Source organism: Hemicordylus capensis, chromosome 3 (genome assembly GCF_027244095.1).
Source record: "Hemicordylus capensis ecotype Gifberg chromosome 3, rHemCap1.1.pri, whole genome shotgun sequence".
Classification (NCBI taxonomy): Eukaryota; Metazoa; Chordata; class Lepidosauria; order Squamata; family Cordylidae; genus Hemicordylus; species Hemicordylus capensis.
Genome location: NC_069659.1, coordinates 259,607,184 through 259,626,688, shown reverse-complemented (window position 1 = coordinate 259,626,688; position 19,505 = coordinate 259,607,184). Strand labels below are relative to the sequence as shown.

Below are 19,505 nucleotides of genomic sequence, written 5' to 3'. Positions count from 1 at the left end.
GAGACTTAGAAAGTGATTTAGATCTGCCTGTTCTAGATGGGGTCGCACTCCCCCAGAAAGAACAGATATGTAGTCTGGAGTACTTGTTTTTATTTATTTATTGTTAGATTTATATACCGCCTTTCATTAAAAACAATCCCAAGGCAGTTTCTGGACTTCCGGACCCAAACCTCTCCCTGATTTCTCAGGTTGAGGCAGTGGTCAGGAGTGCTTTCTATCAGCTTCGACTGATTCGCCAGCTGCTTCTGGAGATAAACAACCTTAAAACAGTGGTGCATATGCTGGTAACATCCAGGTTTGACTACTGCAATGTGTTTTACAATGGGCTGCCTTTGTACATAGTTCAGAAACTGTAGTTAGTACAGAATGCAACAGCTAGGTTGGTCTCCAAGGCTGCCTGAAGAGGTCAAGTTATATTTGAAAGCACTACATGGGCTGTCAATAAGTTTCCAAGCAAAATACAAAGTGCTGGTTATTCCTATAAGGCCCTTAACGGCTTGGGTCCAAGGTATTTAAGAGAACGCCTTCTTTTTCATCAACCTGACCACCTCTGGGGAGGTCCAGTTGTGGTTGTCACCAGCTTGGTTGGTGGAGACTTGAAACTGGGCCTTTTCTAGAGTTGCCCCAGGACTCTGGAACTCGCTTTCTAATGAAATTAGAGTTTTGCTTTCTCTGACTGTTTTTAAGAAGAAACTAAAAACATATCTGTTTAGTCAGGCTTTTAGTTTATAGTTTTAAAGTTTCAGTTTTTAGAGTTTTTATTGTATTTTAAATTGTTTTAATTAGTAAGTTAAAAAAACTTTATTTTGGTCATAGACCAGCAATACAACAATATAAAACAAATAAGAAAATAATAATAATATAAAATCAGACTACATTTATATGCATTTGGCATATTATATAACAATATTTGGCCACAATATGAATAACGTCTGAACTAGGACTGGTGAGTAAATAGTTTAAATAAAAATCATCTCCACGACCCGGAAAATTAATCAAAAGTGGGGCAATTAGTTGGCGTCTTATGTCTCTGTAATAATCACAATACAGAAGAACATGAGCAGTTGTTTCAATGTTACCAGATCCACAACGGCATAATTTTGATGCATATGGTATACCCTGGAATCTCCCATGGAGCACAGCTGTTGGGAGAGCATTTACATGGGCAAGTGTTAGAGCTCGTCGAAACTTTGGAATTAGGATGCTACGGTACTTAAATATGTAGCAGGCTTGAGTGCGATGCTCTGACTTCCTATGCAAATGTTACTTGATAACTTTGCATGTTCCATCTGCAACTCCATGTCATGGATATGTTGCACAATTGTTCTTCTAGCCTGATCGAAACCCAATCTAATAAGATCTTCTTGAGAGAATCCATATAATAGTAATTTTTTTGTAATTGCCAATTTCCATTTGGATTTAAAGGAGTCTTCCAGAATTAAATGTACTAGGCCAACTTTTGTGAATACCAATTTTAACCAGTAAAGTATAATAGTTCTCCAATAGCATGATTCGAATCTAACCAGACCCACCTCCCTTCTAATGACAGTATTTGAAACATAGCACGGCAGCTGTAATATAGTTCTTATGAACTTAGTTTTAAGTGTTTCTAGCGGAGCAAAATTACTAAATGGGCCCAGTTGTGCACCATACATAATCTGAGGACACACTTTGGCTAACAGTAGTTTTATTGCAACAGGGATGTACGAAGCTCCCCATGAGAAATGAAATGGTTAGATTAGATTCATTGATAATTGGGCACTCTGAATAATATGTTTTTGATGCACAATACGGGAGCCAGATGAATGGAATACAACACCTAAGTATTTATAAGATGGAACTTGTTCAATTGTATTTCCGTTCATGTGCCAAGTATATCTCTTTGGCCATTTAGCAAACACCAAAACTTTTGTCTTTTGGTGGTTTACCTCTATCATCTCTCTGTTACAAAATAAACTTAATTGTGCCAATGCTCGACGTAGTCCTATGGGTGTCTGGGATAAAAGGATCATATCGTCTGCATACAGCAGGACTGCAATAGGTTTCTGTGCCAATCTTGGTGGGTGCATAGACATGTTGGATAAACAGCTCACCACTGAGTTGATATACAGGTGAAACTCGGAAAATTAGAATATCGTGCAAAAGTCCATTAATTTCAGTAATGCAAATTAAAAGGTGAAACTGATATATGAGACAGACGCATTACATGCAAAGCGAGATAAATCAAGCCTTAATTTGTTATAATTGTGATGATCATGGCGTACAGCTCATGAAAACCCCAAATCCACAATCCCAGAAAATTAGAACATTACATGGAACCAAGAAGACAAGGATTGTAGAATAGAACAATATCAGACCTCTGAAAAGTATACAGTGTACTGTGCTTGATTGGCCAGCAAACTCGCCTGACCTGGCCCCATAGAGAATCTATGGGGCATTGCCGAGAGAAGGATGAGAGACATGAGACCAAACAATGCAGAAGAGCTGAAGGCCGCTAATGAAGCATCCTGGTCTTCCATAACACCTCATCAGTGCCACAGGCTGATAGCATCCATGCCACGCCGCATTGAGGCAGTAATTGCTGCAAAAGGGGCCCAAACCAATTACTGAATACATATGCATGCTTATACTTTTCAGAGGTCCGATATTGTTCTATTCTTCAATCCTTGTCTTCTTGGTTCCATGTAATGTTCTAATTTTCTAGGATTGTGGATTTGGGGTTTTCATGAGCTGTACGCCATGATCATCACAATTATAACAAATTAAGGCTTGACTTATCTCGCTTTGCATGTAATGCGTCTGTCTCATATATCAGTTTCACCTTTTAATTTGCATTACTGAAATTAATGGACTTTTGCACGATATTCTAATTTTCCGAGTTTCACCTGTAGATGTTAAATAAAATAGGTGCCAAAATGCAACCCTGCCTTACTCCTCTACTAGTTGGAACATCTGACGATAAATAACCATACTGATTACAACAGACACGCAATCGAGACTTCTCATATAGATTATAAATTAATAGTAGTAATCTCTTATCAATTTCCAGATCTATTAGTTTTTGCCAGAGCCGGTCTCTTGAGATGGAATCAAACGCTAATTTCAGGTCTATGAATGCAGTATAAAGCGCAGCACCCAGATTAGCCGTATATTTTTCAAAAAGATAATGGAGAGTCAGAGCATGTTTGGTAGTAGAGCGACCTGCTTGGAAGCCAGCCTGTTCAACTGCAAGAATGTTCTTATCCTCAATCCAGTCCACCAGCTTAATTGCTAAGTGTTTAGCATATATTTTACTAATCACACTCAGGAGACGTATAGGCCTATAATTTGCAGGATCACTCCGTCTACCTTTTTTATATATTGGGACTATTATCGCCACTCCCCAATGGGGTGGAATTATTATAATACGTATATCATGTATTATCGATATACGTGACAGTGAGGCTAAAACTGGAACCCACCAGTCTAAGTTAAACAGAATCACCTCTATAGAGTAATATAATCAATTCCAGGGGCTCTGCCCTTTTAAAACTGTCTTACAAGACCTTCTACTTCCGAGCAGGAGACCAGGCCCCATCTCGGGGTGTCAGTTGTATATGCCTCAACACTCACCATTATGGCATCATTTTGTCTGTACATCTCATAAAAATGATGTTCCCATTTATCAGCTGGAATTATACAATCAGGTAAAGTGGGAGCCCGTCCTAATGAAGGTGCTACCAAGCGCCAAAAGGTGCTTTGATTTTTCAGTTTGGCCGCTTCATTTAACTCCTTCCCTCTCTGTATCATTCATTGAGATTTCTTTTGTTTTAACCGCCTCTTATATTGCCTCCTCATTATTAATAGACCCTGTACATTGAACTTAGTTGTATCATCCGTATATCCATCAAGTGCCTTTATTAACGTACCTTTCGCCTCTAGGCAATCTCTATCAAACCAGGGACGGGAAAAAGCTTTCCGTCCAGTTTTTGGAATAGTATTAATGAGCATTGGATGTATTAAGGTCAAGAGACTATCACAATGATCTAGCAAGCAGTTACCATTGGGCACGGATGTCCCTTGAATGATAACATCCCGTAAGTACTGGGCTTTTGAGGAGTTAAGTAAATCAGTGAGGCGTGCAGCCTGCCCAACTGTCCATTTTGCCCTTTGTATACCTAAAGCCCGTTCACAGTCCGAAGAAATTCTCCCTCTTAATGTTATATTCAGCAGTAATAGAAAATGGTCACTTTCCGGGTGGGGTATCACTTGAAAGTACCACCCATGGCGCTAAATTTCTTGTTACAGCAACACAATTAATGAAGGATTTGGACCTGTCCAGTGCATATACTCTGCCGGATAGTCCGGTTGCATCGCACCATTGAGCAAATGTAGATCCAATTTATGGAGAGTTGATAATAAATTCAGACCTGAGAATTAAATTATAGCATCCTTCGAAAGCCTTATAAATAGGGGAGAAGGGGTGAGTGGCATTGCTGGGTAGGAATGATATTTTGCAAAAACGGCCTCATCATTCTTCCCCAACCGGGCATTAAAATCACCGGCAATAATCAGATGGGAATCATGATGCACTATTAATATGTCTGCAATAAAGGTTTCCATTTTAGCCCATGTCTCTATCACTTGTGTACTTGAACTCATTGGCGGTATATAGATATTAATCAATATCAATTTAAAGCTCCCAATATTAAGTTGGGTAGCAAGGGCATAGGAGTCCATAGTAAGCAGGGACAATTGTGCTGTGGAGGCCAAGACTGCTAAGCCACCACTAGGCCTGCCTCTGCATGCAGTTCTTACAGCATTTAATGAAATCGATATATAACCAGAAAGAGAAATATCTTCTGTCAACCAAGTTTCTTGCATTATCAATATCTCATACTTGGTGATAAAGGACATAAAATCAGGGTCAGTAATTTTAGACCTTAAGCCAGCCACATTCCGCACAAGTGTTGCAGCCTCGCTAAAAGGCTTTAAATGTCAATCTACAACCAGCATTTTTCCCTGTTCAGATGGAGTAGGTCCCTGGATCTGTCCAGTTGTTTCAGATGTCCTCTGCAAAGATCTATTACAACACTTGTTGTCCAGCAGAGTTATTATCCTCAATGATACTGTATCTAGATCAGGGAGTTGCTTGGTCTCTTGCTCTGGGGAGCTGTTTACACTGACACCAAAAGTATCTTTACCGAACTTAGTTTGAGCATCTCTCTTTGGTGAGGAATTGTCCTTAGGTGTCAGTAGAGCTGCGATGTTATCAAAATGAGGGTCAGTTAATATCCCCCCGCCCCAGCTATTTTCCTTCAATTGAGCATTTTCATACAAGGCTACTCTCACATGGTCAATCAAGAGTTGGTTGTGATGCACTGGACCTTGGTCTTGCAGATCCACCACCGAGTCATGTTTCATAGAGAGTTCAGCAAGATCATTTCTCCTTCATTAGAGGAAATTTGAGTCAGTATCTCATTTTTCTGTCTTGAACAGTTGTTCAGTCTCACTTGCTTTACCATCCCCTCTGGCACGATACTGTGGGCTTGACCTTGAGAGCTTGTCTGCGTTGAAATTTCCCGAGTTATCTTCACTTCCAGTAAACAATGGCAGTCGGCTTTCAGATGACTGCGGACTTAACCCTCTCCTCACTAAGGTGGTCTTAACAGTATTAATAAAATGTCTCCTGGCTTGAATTCCAAACCACACTAAGTGCACCCTTATCCGAAGGAGTATTCTTGGAATTTTCTCATCTCTAAAGGTGAGCAGAATTCTCTGATGAGAATTAACATCAGGTAAATATGTATACTTTACAAGGTCTCTGCCCAGAACGTGGCATTGTGTCAGCAAACTTAATGACCTCAGAATGGCTGATTTATAACTCCATTTAGCATAATTAACTGGTATGCGCTCTATAATAAGAGCAATAGAGTTCGCTTGTAGTACACGATTTACTTTATTGTCCTTCATCTGTCGTGATATATGCTGCTTCATCTCAGATTTCACTGATCTTAAGGCATCTGGGCAGCTAGTCTGCTGAGGTATGTTAAAGGACTCAGACTGAACTTGTTTCAGCATAAGAGTTATTGCATCCACTTTTCTTTCCATACTATGTAAGGTTTGAAGGGTGAGCTGCAAAGTATCAGCCATTAATTTACAGAGCTGAGCCTACATCGCGTTCTGCTCCGATGCAGTATTCTGCATACTGTCGGTTGTTAAAGGGTCAGAATTTATAGCCTTGACAGCACTGTTTGTAATGTCATTAGAGAATCCTAGTGCTTCATATCTATTATAAGTAGAAAGCTTAGACTGAGGACTTACAGAAGGAGTTAAATACTGGTCCAGACGAGATTGTTTGGAGCGTCTCCCCCGTTCTGTGGATTCAGTCAGTACAGCGGTCGGACTTACACGCGAGAGTTTTTTCCGTCCCATATTAAGGTTCTATTTATTGTAGTAATAAATCGAGTTGGAGTTCTCTTTTTATCTGCAAACGGTTTGACTCTAAGAAGTATTCAGATTGGCATTTACAGGAAAAACACAAGTGTTTTGGAGGAGCTCTAAAAACTCCAGCCATTCACCTCCATGTTTGCTCCCATTTTAATTATGTTAATGTTCTAATGGTTTTTATATTGTGAACCACCCGGGGACTTTTTGTATAGGGCGGTATACAAATGCAATGAATGAATGAATGAATGAATGAATGCTATAAACTAAGTAATGCCTCCCTACATATTAAATGGTGTAAGCAATCATCAGCAAGTCCTCAGAAGCTTCTTCCTCATTTTCTTTCCCAACAAACAACCTATGTTATGCTAAGTTGAACGTGGGGAGCTTTAGCCCTTTGCTCCTGCCACAGTCCTAAGCTGGACTGTGCCCCCACAGCTGCCATGTACCCCTGGAGGAAAGTTCCTATTGGTGCCAACAGAAGCTTACCATTCAGGAGAAATGGGAAATATGGGAGGGGGGTGGACCTACTACAAAGGAGGGAAAGGGTTAAAGCCTCTCTCCACGTACTGTGGAGCCAATCCAGACTGTATTCCCCCACCACAGCTAATTTTAAAGAACAAAACAAACAAGCACACAAGTGCCAAACTACAGATTTAACATAACATAGTTTGGCCCTACCTATTAATTAAGCATGCCATGAGACTTACAATAGGGCACTTGTTACAGAAGTACAAAATCTGCATTGGAGACAATTGCTGTTTAGCACATTGAAGCTTTGATCTGAAACCCACAACACCTCCTTGAATTTAATTCATAATGAAATCTGCTACATTAACAGAGGAGGAAAAAACATACTGGGGCCATTCACATGACTGGGCAGGCAGAGGGGAAGGCTGCTCCAACTCACATTCCCCCATGATGATCACAGAAATGCTGCTAGCACAGTCCATGCTCCCAATCTGCGATGTGCCATGCAGCACGGTGCTCTGGAGGCTGGGACAACACATCCCAGCCTCCAGATTTTCCATGCACCATGAGCACAGTGCATTAATGGGATCCTCCATCAGAAGGGCGCTCTAGGCGCCTGTCTCTGTGTCTCCCCAGGCTCCATGCAGCCCAAGGAGACATACAATCCCAGCAGCTAGGTTAAGGGAGCGCTTGCAGTGTGTGCGACAAATACCCAATTCTGGTCTGCACCCATTGCTTCTGCAGGTTTGCGTCCAGCAGAGCTGTCCTGGGTTGTGTGGAGTCTGATTCAGGTTCCTTCCAATTCAGACCAATCCCCGGGGAATTTGTTCTGCTGCGATGCTTTTAATGGGTTCTTTGCAGACAAAATCTTTTGTATTTGGGCTGACTTGGACTCCACTGTTTCTGCAGAGTCTATTAAGGTGGTGTCCAGCAATCCCTCTTGCAGTATTAGAGTGGATCAGTTTCAATCTGTGATGCGTGATGACGTGGACAAGCTGCTTGAGGCGGTGCGGCCTATCACTTGTTCTCCGGATCCTTGCCTGACTTGGCTGCTTCTATCTAGCAGGGAAATTGTTGGAGATGGCCTAGTTAATATCATTAACTCATCGCTAAGGGAGGGCAGGATGCCTCCTTGTTTGAAGGAGGCAACGATTAGACCACTCTTAAGAAGCCTTCCCTAGATTCCTCAGTGATGGATAGTTATAGGCCGGTCTCCAATCTCCCATGGTTGGACAAAGTGATTGAGAGAGTGGTGGCTAACCCGCTCCAGGAGGTTTTGGAGGAAACCAATTATCTAGACCATTTCAAACTGGCTTTAGAGTGGGCTATGGGGTTGAGTCTGCCTTGGTTGGCCTGATGGATGACCTTTACCAGGGAATCGACAGAGGGAGTGTGACTCTATTGGTTCTTTTGTATCTCTCGATGGCATTTGATACAATCAACCATGGTATCCTTCTGGATCACCTGGGGGAATTGGAGATAGCAGGCACTGCTTTGCAGTGGTTCCGCTCCTATCTCTCAGGCAGATTCCAGATAGTGGAGCTTGGTGACAGCTCCTCTTCAAAATGGGAGCTATTATATGGAGTCCCTCAGAGCTCCATTCTGCCACCAATGCTTTTTAACATTTACATGAAACCGTTGGGTGAGGTCATCAGAAGATTTGGTGCAGGGTGTTATCAGTATGCTGATGACACCCAAATCTATTTCTCCTTATCATCATCATCATCATCATCATCATCATCATGAAAGCATTCACTCTCTAAATGCCTGCCTACAGGCAGTAATGGGCTGGATGAGGGATAACAAATTGAAGCTAAATCCAAGCAAGACGGAGGGGCACATTGCGGGGGATCAGAATTTAAGGGATGAGTTAGATCTTCCTGTGCTGGATGGGGTTACACTCCCCCAGAAGGAACAGATACGCAGCTTGGGAGTGCTCTTGGATCGAGGCTTCACCCTGGTATCTCAGGTGGAGGCTATGGCCAGGAGCGCTTTCTATCAACTTTGTTTGATTCGACAGCTGTGTCCATTCCTTGAAGAGAATGATCTCAAAACAGTGGTGCATCAGCTAGTAACATTCAGGCTTGACTACTGCAATGCACTCTATATGGGACTGACTTTGTACGTAGTTCAGAAGCTTCAGTTAGTTCAAAATGCAGCAGCCAGATTGGTCTCTGGGTAATCCAGAGATACCATATTATGCCTGTCTTAAAGCAGTTGCACTGGCTGCCGGTAAGTTTCTGGGAGAAATACAAAGTACTGGTTATTACCTTTAAAGCTCTGAACGGCTTGGGTCCAGACTACCTTAGAGAGAGTCTTCTTCGGTATGATCCCTATCGCTCGTTGAGGTCACGAGCGAGGTCCGTCTCCAGTTACCACTGGTACGTCTGGTAGTGCCTCGGAATCGGGCCTTTTCTGTAGCTGCTCCTGGCCTATGCATGCACCCCCAGCAGATATCCGCAGTTTAGGCTCGCTGTCAGCCTTTAAGAGAGCCCTAAAAACTTACTTGTTTGGCCTGGCCTTCCAAGGCTTGTAAAATGTTTTTTAAAGTACTTTAATTAGTTTAAATGGTTTTTATATGGTTTTTATATGGTTTTTGGCATTGTGTTTTAAATGGTGTGTATTTTTATGTCTTTTTAAATTTGTTGTACACCGCCCAGAGCCTTTGGATGGGGCAGTTTATAAATGTAAGTAAATAAAATAAAATAAATAAATAAATAACCAACCAACCTCAGCTAAGAGCCGGGCTTAGGAGTGGGGTTAGGCTTGGCAGGAGCACTGGGATCCGCACAGATCCCGGTGCTCCCCCCTGACTAACCTAGCCCAGCGTGGGCTAGGCTGCTTGTGAGAACAGCCTCACTGTCTTGTGAAGTTTAAACAACAGTAACATGTAGTAACAAAAGTGGCAGTCTAAACCATCTGGTATGAATTTAACTTATATTGCATATCATTAAACAAAACCCCCTCTCAAATGTATCCCCCTCACAAGAATTATAAAACCAAACATTCTAAATCAAATGAAAACAAAAATAATTGCCATTAACCTATCAACTGCAAATGGCCTGGCCAACAATTTACTTTAATCTACTGCAGTGAAATACAGACAAATTATCTAAACCCCCTTTTAACTTTACCTGTCAAAAATGTCCCTAGTTAGTGCTACTTAGCAAGAAATACAGTACAGCTAAGGTTCCAAGAGAGTAATTAGTTGGTGGGCAGCTTGAAGCCCACAAGCTATGATACCATTTGTATAGATCGGCCAGTATCTAATGAAGTCATGAGAATCTAAATTTAGAAAAAAACAAAGTGTGAGGGGAAAGACCTTTACTTCTCTAATTATATTGGATGTGGAGAAAACCGAGATGTCATGGTGGACATTCCAAAAGGTCAGAAACCAAGTTTCCTGTACGAAATGCATACCAATCGCTAAGAAGTAGCAGCAGGAAAGGGGAAATTGCCTGTGGGTCCCATTTCTGGGCTTCACAGACAGATTTGGTGGCATTGGTGTGAAACAGGACGCTGGACAGATAGGTATTTTGTCTGATCTAGCAGGGCTTGTTGTGTTCACTTCCATGTTTTCAAATGGGCTTCATGCTAAACTTGGTTAGATTTAGCAGGAATTTTCTATCACACTTAAATGAAACACCTTTCCAAGATCTGCTACTTTTGAAAACAGGACAACAATCATACAATATGTACAGCAATCAGACCATGCAAATTATGTTTCAAATGCATTAGCATGTCCTATCCGTAACAAATCCTATATTTCTGTAGTGGATGCATGTTGATGATTTGGTCATCCCCATTATAGTTCAATGACTTCTGAGGTTTATGCTGGGTATAAAAGAGTAAATAATATGGAAGATAATTTACTGGCTAGTGTTGCTTTAATAAGGTTTTCTCACAAACAGCAAAATAAACACATATTTGTTGTAAATTATGGTGCATACTTTTTAAAAACAGAGAACAAATAGAACTTCTTTGAAAATGTGACTTACCTAGTCCAGCTGTAGCTTTTCCTACTACATAAACTGATTTGGAATTCCATTTCTCTCTGACAGAATTTTTCCAGTCTGTAAGACATTACATTATGTTTACGCATTTGACAATAAAGTAGAAATACTAAAATGCCAATTTGGATGTGTGCCCAATAAATTGTTTATTTTGAAAATATGTGAGATCAGCAAAATATTAATAACAATTTTTATTTTATAAATGTCAATGATTATACAAAGCAATCAAAATTGCATTTTTGTTCAGTATAAAACAGCAGTCTAACATGCTTCAAAAGTCTTTGGCTGAACAGAGACTGCTTGCAGTTACATACTTGCAGATTACAAAATCTATATTTAACCTGCAAATTTATTTATGTTTTGACATTGCTTGATTAATTTTTTTTAAAAGACTGGAGAGGAAAAAAAGCAGTATTATGTAGACAATAAAGCAAGTTTCATTTTAAATAATCCAAATTATGGAACTACCTGTTCCAAAGGGGACAGTAATAACTGGATAAACAAAAGCTGGATTTTTTTTTAAACATTTATATCCCGCTCTTCTTCCAAGGAGCCCAGAGCGGTGTACTACATACTTAAATTTCTCCTCACAACAACCCTGTGAAGTAGGTTAGGCTGAGAGAGAAGTGACTGGCCCAGAGTCACCCAGCAAGTATCATGGCTGAATGGGTATTTGAACTCGGGTCTCCCCGGTCCTAGTCCAGCACTCTAACCACTACACCTCGCTGGCTTATTATATAAAAATAAAAAAGTACAGAAAAATATATCTGATTCTACAACACAATATTGTTATGAAGATCAAACATCATATACTACAAATATGCAAAACGGAGCATTCTTAGGCACAGATAAAAAGTACTTTTATTTTCCCCCACCCATGATGCAGTTTCCTAATTCCACTACAAAAATCATTGCTTAAATGAAATCTATTCTACAAGCCGTCTAGTTGACCTTTCAAAAAGATATGCCACAGCAAAGAGGTGAAATCATTAGACTCTAAGTGAATCTCAGAATTATAAACTTGGAAGAAAAGTAATGTTATAGCTATCATTATTCTGAAGTAGATCCCACAAACCTTTTAATTGCAAAATATTATCTTTGGGGGTGAGAGCCATGAAACCCCCCAAACCTTCATTTTTATTTTGGGGGCACTGTTTGCAGATGTCCACACAGCCATCACTTTCTCACACTAGGACAGCCTGGAGTGATCCCAATAATCAGATATTATGTATCAAATAGCTCACATACTCCTCCGTCCACCTAGCAATGGAGCATTTGCACAGTTGTTCAAAAGTGTTGTTAAGCAAGACACTAGAATTGCAGGAATGCAGTTGCACAATAAAGGGTCACTGAAAATAATGCTAGGCGAATATGTGTACAGTATGTGAGCCAATGTGATGACACCACAGAACTACATAGTCAGGTTTGGCTATATGACAACATCCCTAAAGGGCAGTGAAGCCATTCAGAAAGAGGGCAATGCTTCCTGCACCACACTGCCCTAACTCTGAATGGATATCTGGAAGGAGAAGAGTAAAACTGGCACAATGGATGTCAGGGGAAGGGGAACATGGCTGCTAGCTGGGCTGCTAAACAATGCTAGTTTCTTTTTACTTGTCATGCTATGAAACCTTTCACCTTCTTTGAGCCCCAAAAACGGAGGAAAGGGGGTGTTTTTCATAGTTGACAAAGTGTACCCCCCCCCCCCAGTTTAGGATCAGCCCTTTTCTGATGATAAGTTTGAAAACATACACAGAAGTTCATCAAGGCACTTTTCAATGACTGTAAAAAAGCTTATAAACATCAGTAAGCCTTAAAGCCATTGAGTAACTGAAGGAGTCCTGACCCTCCCCACTTTTGCAGCTCTGATTATCACCCCTCACAGTTGACACACACCCAACAACTCCGTTGGATGACAAAGAGATAACAACACACAATCGCTTTTGACTGCTCTTGTCATATTTCAGCATGAAACCTGATGACACAAATGCAACAGCAAGCATGAGCTTTTTTGTTATTATTATAAGATCACCAAGTCATTACAATAGGTGAAAAAGCAAAGCAGGGCATGGAATCAGCTTCCCACCCACCCCACGCCTGCCACTTCCTTTCTTACTGGGTTCAAATGCAGATGAGATGAGCCCCAAGTCTGGCCTTGAGACTAACTTGTGTGTCACTCACTGCACTGGTCTGCTCTGCAATCTGCATTGCAAGGTGTACTCAGTCAAAATGTGGCTGAAGACATAGTTCAGCTTAGGGCTAAGCTTGTTGCTAAGGGTGCTGCTGTGGCAGCTGTTGCAATGCTGAAGTAAGGAGTCATAATTGTGTGTGAGAGAGCAGCTGATGCCAATGATGTTATTGCAGCGCAGGCATTGTGGTTAGCAGTGGATTCTGGGTCAGTGGTTTGCTGGCAATATTGGACTGTGTTTGAAAAAATGTGTGGTGTTCTGTGTTGGGAGGGATAGATTTAACTGTGTGCTTCTACTCTGCAGTGTTTTGCAAGGCAGGGACGCAAAATACACTGCAAATTACAATGCAAAACTTGTCACGTGCACTATGTGAGTGTAGCTTGTTTCAGCCGCAGGGGAAAATGGGGAACCTGGAACACCCCTGAACAAACACAAACGTGGGTTGGCTGGTATGGCATGATGCATGTTACCTACCATCCAACTCAAAGAAGAAATGGGCAAGTGGACGATTTTTAATTTTTTTTTAAACCTTTCCCCCAAACCGCCATAAAATCATCTGATTGCCCATTTCTTTTGTGGGTTGATGGTAGGTAGTGATGAAAAAAAACTTTATTTGGGTCTGGTTTGGGCCTAGTCAAGTAACTAAACTTGGCCTGTGAGTTATGAACTTAAGTACTGCTGCAAAGGTTGCTATAGTAACATAATGTGTCAGTATACTGTTTGGAGGGAATTGGAACAACATATAGATTGGAGTGTTAAGAACTGCTGGCAAATGGTGACTGGTGCATACTCTCAGTTTTATTAGCTACATGGCCTGATGTTTGAACTTTACTGTAATTGGGTAACTAGTTATGTTATAAGCTCCTGGCTAGGGGGAACTTCACAATCCTTACTTTGCATAATGCTGATACTTTGTTCTAACATGATTGGTTCAGATAGTGTGCTGTAAGCCCCCGATTGGTGGGCCTATGTTGGCATTAAGATCTGTAGCTGTACAAAGCACTCTTCCCAACACTACTGGGTGTGCAGGCACCTGGCATGTCATGATAATATAACTCGAACCTGATGGATAGTGTGGCCTCTGCTCATTAAAATGAACTCCTGGAGATTCCTCCATCAGTAGCACCTATCATGCCCTAACACCCAACCTACTTTGATGTCCCTAGGACCTCCCTTAGGCCTGCGGTATTTAAGAGAACGCCTTCTTTATTATGAGTCCCGTTGCCCTTTTGAGATCATCTGGAGAAGTCTGTCTGTAGTTGGCACCAGCTCATCTGGTGGTCACTAGGAGACAGGCCTTCTCTGTTGCCTCTGGAATGCGGAGCCTCTAGAATGCGCTCCCTGCTGAAGTAAGAACCTCCTCTTTGACAGCTTTTATAAAGTCTTTAAATACACATTTATTCACCTAAGCTTTTAATCAGAATTGTGGTTTAAACTGTTTTAACATTTTAATTCTTATTTTAATTTGTTTTATGTTGTTGTGAACCACCCAGAGATGTAAGTTTGGGGTGGTGTACAAATATAATAAAATAAATAAAATTCCTACTTGCCTCAGGCGAGTAGGCATACATCAGGGATTCTCAAACTTGGGTCCCCAGATGTTATTGGACTTCAACTCCCATAATCCCCAGCCCCAGTGGCCTTTATTTATTTTGTTTATTTATTTTTACATTTTTATACCGCCTTTCGTTAAAAGAAAACCCCAAGGCGGTTTACAAAAATTAAAAACATACAGCAAAAAGCAGTAAAAACATCAAGCTAAAAACAAGCATAAAAACAAGACAACAGATAAAACACACAAGAACAGCAGTAAAAGATGATTATGTAAAAGCCTGGGTAAAAAGCCAAGTCTTTAAAAGCTTTCTAAAAACTGTGATGGAGTCCGAGGAACGAATGGCCACCGGGAGAGCATTCCAGAGTCTAGGGGCAGCAACAGAGAAGGCCCTGTCCCGAGTGCACGACAGCCGGGCCTCCCTCATTGTCGGCACCCGGAGCAGGGCCCCCTCAGATGTCCTACTCAAGTGGGCAGCAACCCTTTAGTTGGGGATTATGGGAGTTGAAGTCCAATAACATCTGGTGACCCAAGTTTGAGAATCCCTGGCATACATAATCTGGGAGGTGAAGAACATGATACAGGAATGCTCGTTTTGTTTTTATGCTTTTTGTAAATCAAAATTAACAAAGGTAATGCATTCTACTAAAGACTGCATGTGCTTGCACATGCAGATTTGCTATCTATTTATTTATTAATTATATTTATAGACCACCTAGCAAACGCATCCCTAGGTGGTGCACATGGTTTTAAAAAAAACAAACCCAGAAGAGAGAAATAGTGAAACAATTTGTATATATTTTATTGTCTACATTTCCACCTACCTTCTTCTTTAGCATGATCTCCCAGACATAATCTGACTGCTTCTACAGCTCTTGGGCTGGTAAAAATTAGTCCACGATATTGTTCAGGATGAAAAAGCTATTCATCAACAAAAATATGTATAGATTAGGTGTGATTTCTCAAACACAATAAAAAGTCAAATATTTCATTCTTTTTTAAAGCAGAGGCTCCTGGTGTCTTCTGGTGATCAAAGTCTTAATGCATACAATAAGAGTAATCTGAAGTCCTGTTATGTTTACTTATATAGATCCATGCTTAATTGCAGGCTACTTTTTAATAATAAAAAATTAACCAATTTATTAACATAACCTTAGAGCTGGTTAGTAAAAACCAGCTGCTGAACAGCAGTCCAAAATCCAGGAATTTGGAATTTAGAGTCACTAAATGTGTACTAACGGTTGCAGTGTTGCCTCAGGTGAATTGGTGTTCTCACACATTTTTGTAGCTATAGATGGAACTGGAATATAAATGCAGTGAATGAAACATTTCACTGACCTCTAAAGACAGGTCATAAACCAATCATTTAAGGTTACCAAACATTTTTAAAAAGAAGAGTATATACAATTTTTTGTCAGCTTTCCCTCGTTAAAATAGTTTTTAAATACATTTAGAATATATACATTGGTTGTATGTGCCAGGGGCGTAGCTATAATTGAACGGAAGGGTTCAAAGAACACTGGCCCCCAGCTCCTGAGGGCCCTCCAGTTCCATCCCTCCCTGTTTTCTTCATTGTCTCCCTCACTCTGGGGGGCCGCCCGAGAGAGGGATGAACACGGGCCCCCTCTCCCCTAGCTACGCCCCTGGTATGTGCCCACATGTCTCAGTGTTGTTAGGTAAGTTGACCATTTTGTTGGGATCTCACTTCCTTTCAGAAGTCTCACCAGGAAGTATGAGTTTCCTTCCCCTCTGCCACTAAACATAATCATGATACCCACTGCAGTGCCAGGGGTTAGCTCTCCACCACTACCTGCACCAGACATCCCTACAGCATTAAGCGCTTCCAAACCATTAAGCTTTACAGAATGGCAATCTAGGTGCCCAATCATATATTGAATAAATGAGTAAAACATCTGATGTACAATTTTTTTAAAAAAAGGTATTACCAGAAAGAATGTAAAACTTACTTTTTCAAGAAATGTTTGAAGAGAAATAAATTCGAATGCTAAAACTGGAATCAATGTTGCTTCAAGACCATGTAAGCCCAGTTCCTGTGAATGAAAGGATGTTTTGTGGTAAGTGGCAAGCACTGATGTTTACATTTTAAAATTTATTTTCCACACTTCTTTAAGATAACAACTTTATTTTACAAAACAAAAAACCATGCTTCAACACAAATCATGATTTGGAGAACCAAAGCTAAAATGCCTATTTTATTTTAAAATAATTTGCATATTTTTTTCATGGATGTGGCAGGTACGAAGGTTCTCTTCAGGGTTGAGGGTCACAATCCCTGACTCCCAGGAAAAACATTGTGGCCTCATTCCTCTTCCAGGGAAGGAGTAGCCACAAGGAATCTGCTTTCCCGCTACCAGCCGGAAAAACACACTCTGCTCCAACTGTCAGTTGCCCAGGGACTACCGAAGCAAAGGAAAGCCCCTTTAGACTGTGCCAGCAGCTAGAAGGCTAAGGGTTGCTGGATGGATTGTGTCTATGTGTAGATGCTTTTATTAATAACAATATAAAATTATTTTTACTGCAATCGTCCTAATAGGATACCAATCTAGAAAAGCTGCAGTATGCACAAAAACAGTTCATGCACTGGAAATGGATACTATGATTTACTGCTAAACGGATACCACCATGAAAAGCCTGCATCCCTAAACAGTCTACATGCATGCACTGAGCTTTACAGATATAAAAATCAGACTTTTTGTGTGATTTCTAGCAGTCATGTTTTAATGTATTCACATATGTGCTTTTTTAAAACAGTAAATAAGAAGTTTTCTTTATACCATTTATTAATTTTTAAAAGCCATATCTTGCTTTATAGCTAAAAGCTTTTAAATTACATTACATTATTTTATTTATTTTATTTTATTTTAACATATTTTTATACTCCCCAAAACCTACGTCTCTGGGCAGTTTACAACAAAACAAAAACAGAAAGTTTAAAACATTACAATTTAAAATTTTTAAAACAATATTTTAAAACAGCATTAAAACAATATTAATTAATTAAACCAGTTTAAACCATTAAACCAGAATAAACCATTTATTTAATGTTTTAAACCATTAAACCAGAATAAACATTCTATAGACATTTACAAATATATTTGCCAGCTTGCTAGTGGCAAGTGCCCCCTCCCTCTGATGAGCAGGACACCCAGCATCACACAGATCTTCTCACACAGGAAGCTGCCATATACCAAGTCAGACTATTGTTCTATCTAGCTCAGTATTGTCTTCACAGACTGGCAGTGGCTTCTCCAAGGTTGCACGCAGGAATCTCTCTCAGACCTATCTTGGAGAAGCCAGGGAGGGAACTTGAAACCTTCTGCTCTTCTCAGAGCAGCTCTATCCCCTGAGGGGAATATCTTACAGTGCTCACACTTCTAGCCTCCCATTCATATGCAACCAGGGTAGACCCTACTTAGCTAAGGGGACAAGTCATGCTTGCTACCACAAGACCAGCTCTCCTCTCCAGATGGTTCATTTCCACCGCCATTTTTGAGACAGTAAGAAACAGTAGCAATCCTTTCGGGGCAGTTGGAGAGGAAAGTTCCTCACCTTCTCCATATCCCACTGCAAATGACAGAAGAGCCACTTCTCTCCTAAGTCTTTTGCCTGAGTTCCAGAAAAGGATCTGAGGGAAGAGAAGGGACGGGTGGCAACCACAATAATGGATGACTAATGAGCCAAGCCTAAATTTGTGAACACCTGTCTATAATGCATTCAACGTTACACTAAGCAGCAAAAGCTTATGTTAAGATGCAATCCTAAACAAACGTACTTGGGAATAAGCCTTACTGATCTCACTCAGACTTACATCTGAGTAAACTTGTTTCGACTTGCACTGGTTATAGGTTATCACCACATATACACATAGTTATATGTTTATCCTCACAACAACCCCATGAGGTAGGTTAGGTTGAGAGATATGTGACTGGCCCAGAGTCACCCAGTGAGTTTCATGGCTGAATGGGGATTTGAACTCAGGTCTCCCCAGTCCTAGTCCAACACTCTAACCACTACACCACATTGGCTCTTCACCACAGTAGTGAAAGCTATAACCAATGCCATGCATGAGCTTTCATTTTCAGGAAACTTTTCTGCCAGGCTGAAAAGCATGACAAGTTTTCTCCCAGCAGCTAAGACTTCCAGCCACATAGGTCAACTAAGCATCTGATCAGAGAGGGATGAATACATAACATTTGAGAATATAATACACTTGGAGATTATATTAATTATCTTCTGTATATTGAATGTTACCCTGAAATCCACAATTAGCTTAGACTGCAAACATCCTTTACAGGAAGGTAGGTGGCAGAGGGCATATACAGTCTGTACATTGCCCAATTGGCATCAGCTGTACTCTTTCTGATAATGAAATTGTTCCTAATTATACTCTGTGGGTCACCAAGTGATCCTTGACCCAAGTGATCCTTTAAGCAAAAATGTGGAACTAGATTTTAGTCTTAAACAGGGAAACAATTGAAATGCAAATGTATAAATATTTGCTAAGGTTACTTACTCTTATATACGGATCTGGTCCATGTTCACTTTCTTTAGGATCTTTCAGCAACAGAACTTTCATTGTTTACTAGAGAGCTGATAAGAGAATACAGAAACACAACACAGAAATGTATCTAAATTAGATCTAGAGGACTCTTCTCTGTACAAAGGATGTACCAGTTGAGCATCACATGAAACAGGATAATTAACAACTGCACTGAAATGCTGTTGGTCGCACAATGAGTAAGCAGTTAATGTGCATTCTCTGGAGGCAAACATCTGCTCTGATAAGGCAAACAAAATGCATGTTGGTTTTAAATGATATGGCTCAAAAAAAGG

At 40.5% G+C, this 19,505-nt stretch overlaps 1 protein-coding gene across 7 annotated transcripts in view; it reads right to left on the bottom strand.

Moving 5' to 3' along the window:
• Positions 1–19,505, bottom strand: part of UROS (uroporphyrinogen III synthase) — a 64,988-nt gene that overhangs the window by 34,133 nt on the left and 11,350 nt on the right. For 6 of the 7 annotated variants that reach the window (XR_008320336.1, XM_053312874.1, XM_053312872.1 and 3 more), the window contains 4 exons: positions 19,186–19,262; positions 16,619–16,702; positions 15,476–15,572; positions 10,896–10,970 (listed from right to left, as the gene is read on the bottom strand). Coding sequence is in view for 6 of the 7 variants with exons in the window: in XM_053312874.1 (XP_053168849.1) it covers positions 10,896–10,970; positions 15,476–15,572; positions 16,619–16,702; positions 19,186–19,248 (319 nt within the window). In the remaining variant the exon portion in view is untranslated. Of the gene's footprint in view, positions 1–10,895; positions 10,971–15,475; positions 15,573–16,618; positions 16,703–18,221; positions 18,298–19,185; positions 19,263–19,505 lie in introns of all 7 variants that reach the window. The other variant, XM_053312875.1, reaches the window with a different exon arrangement.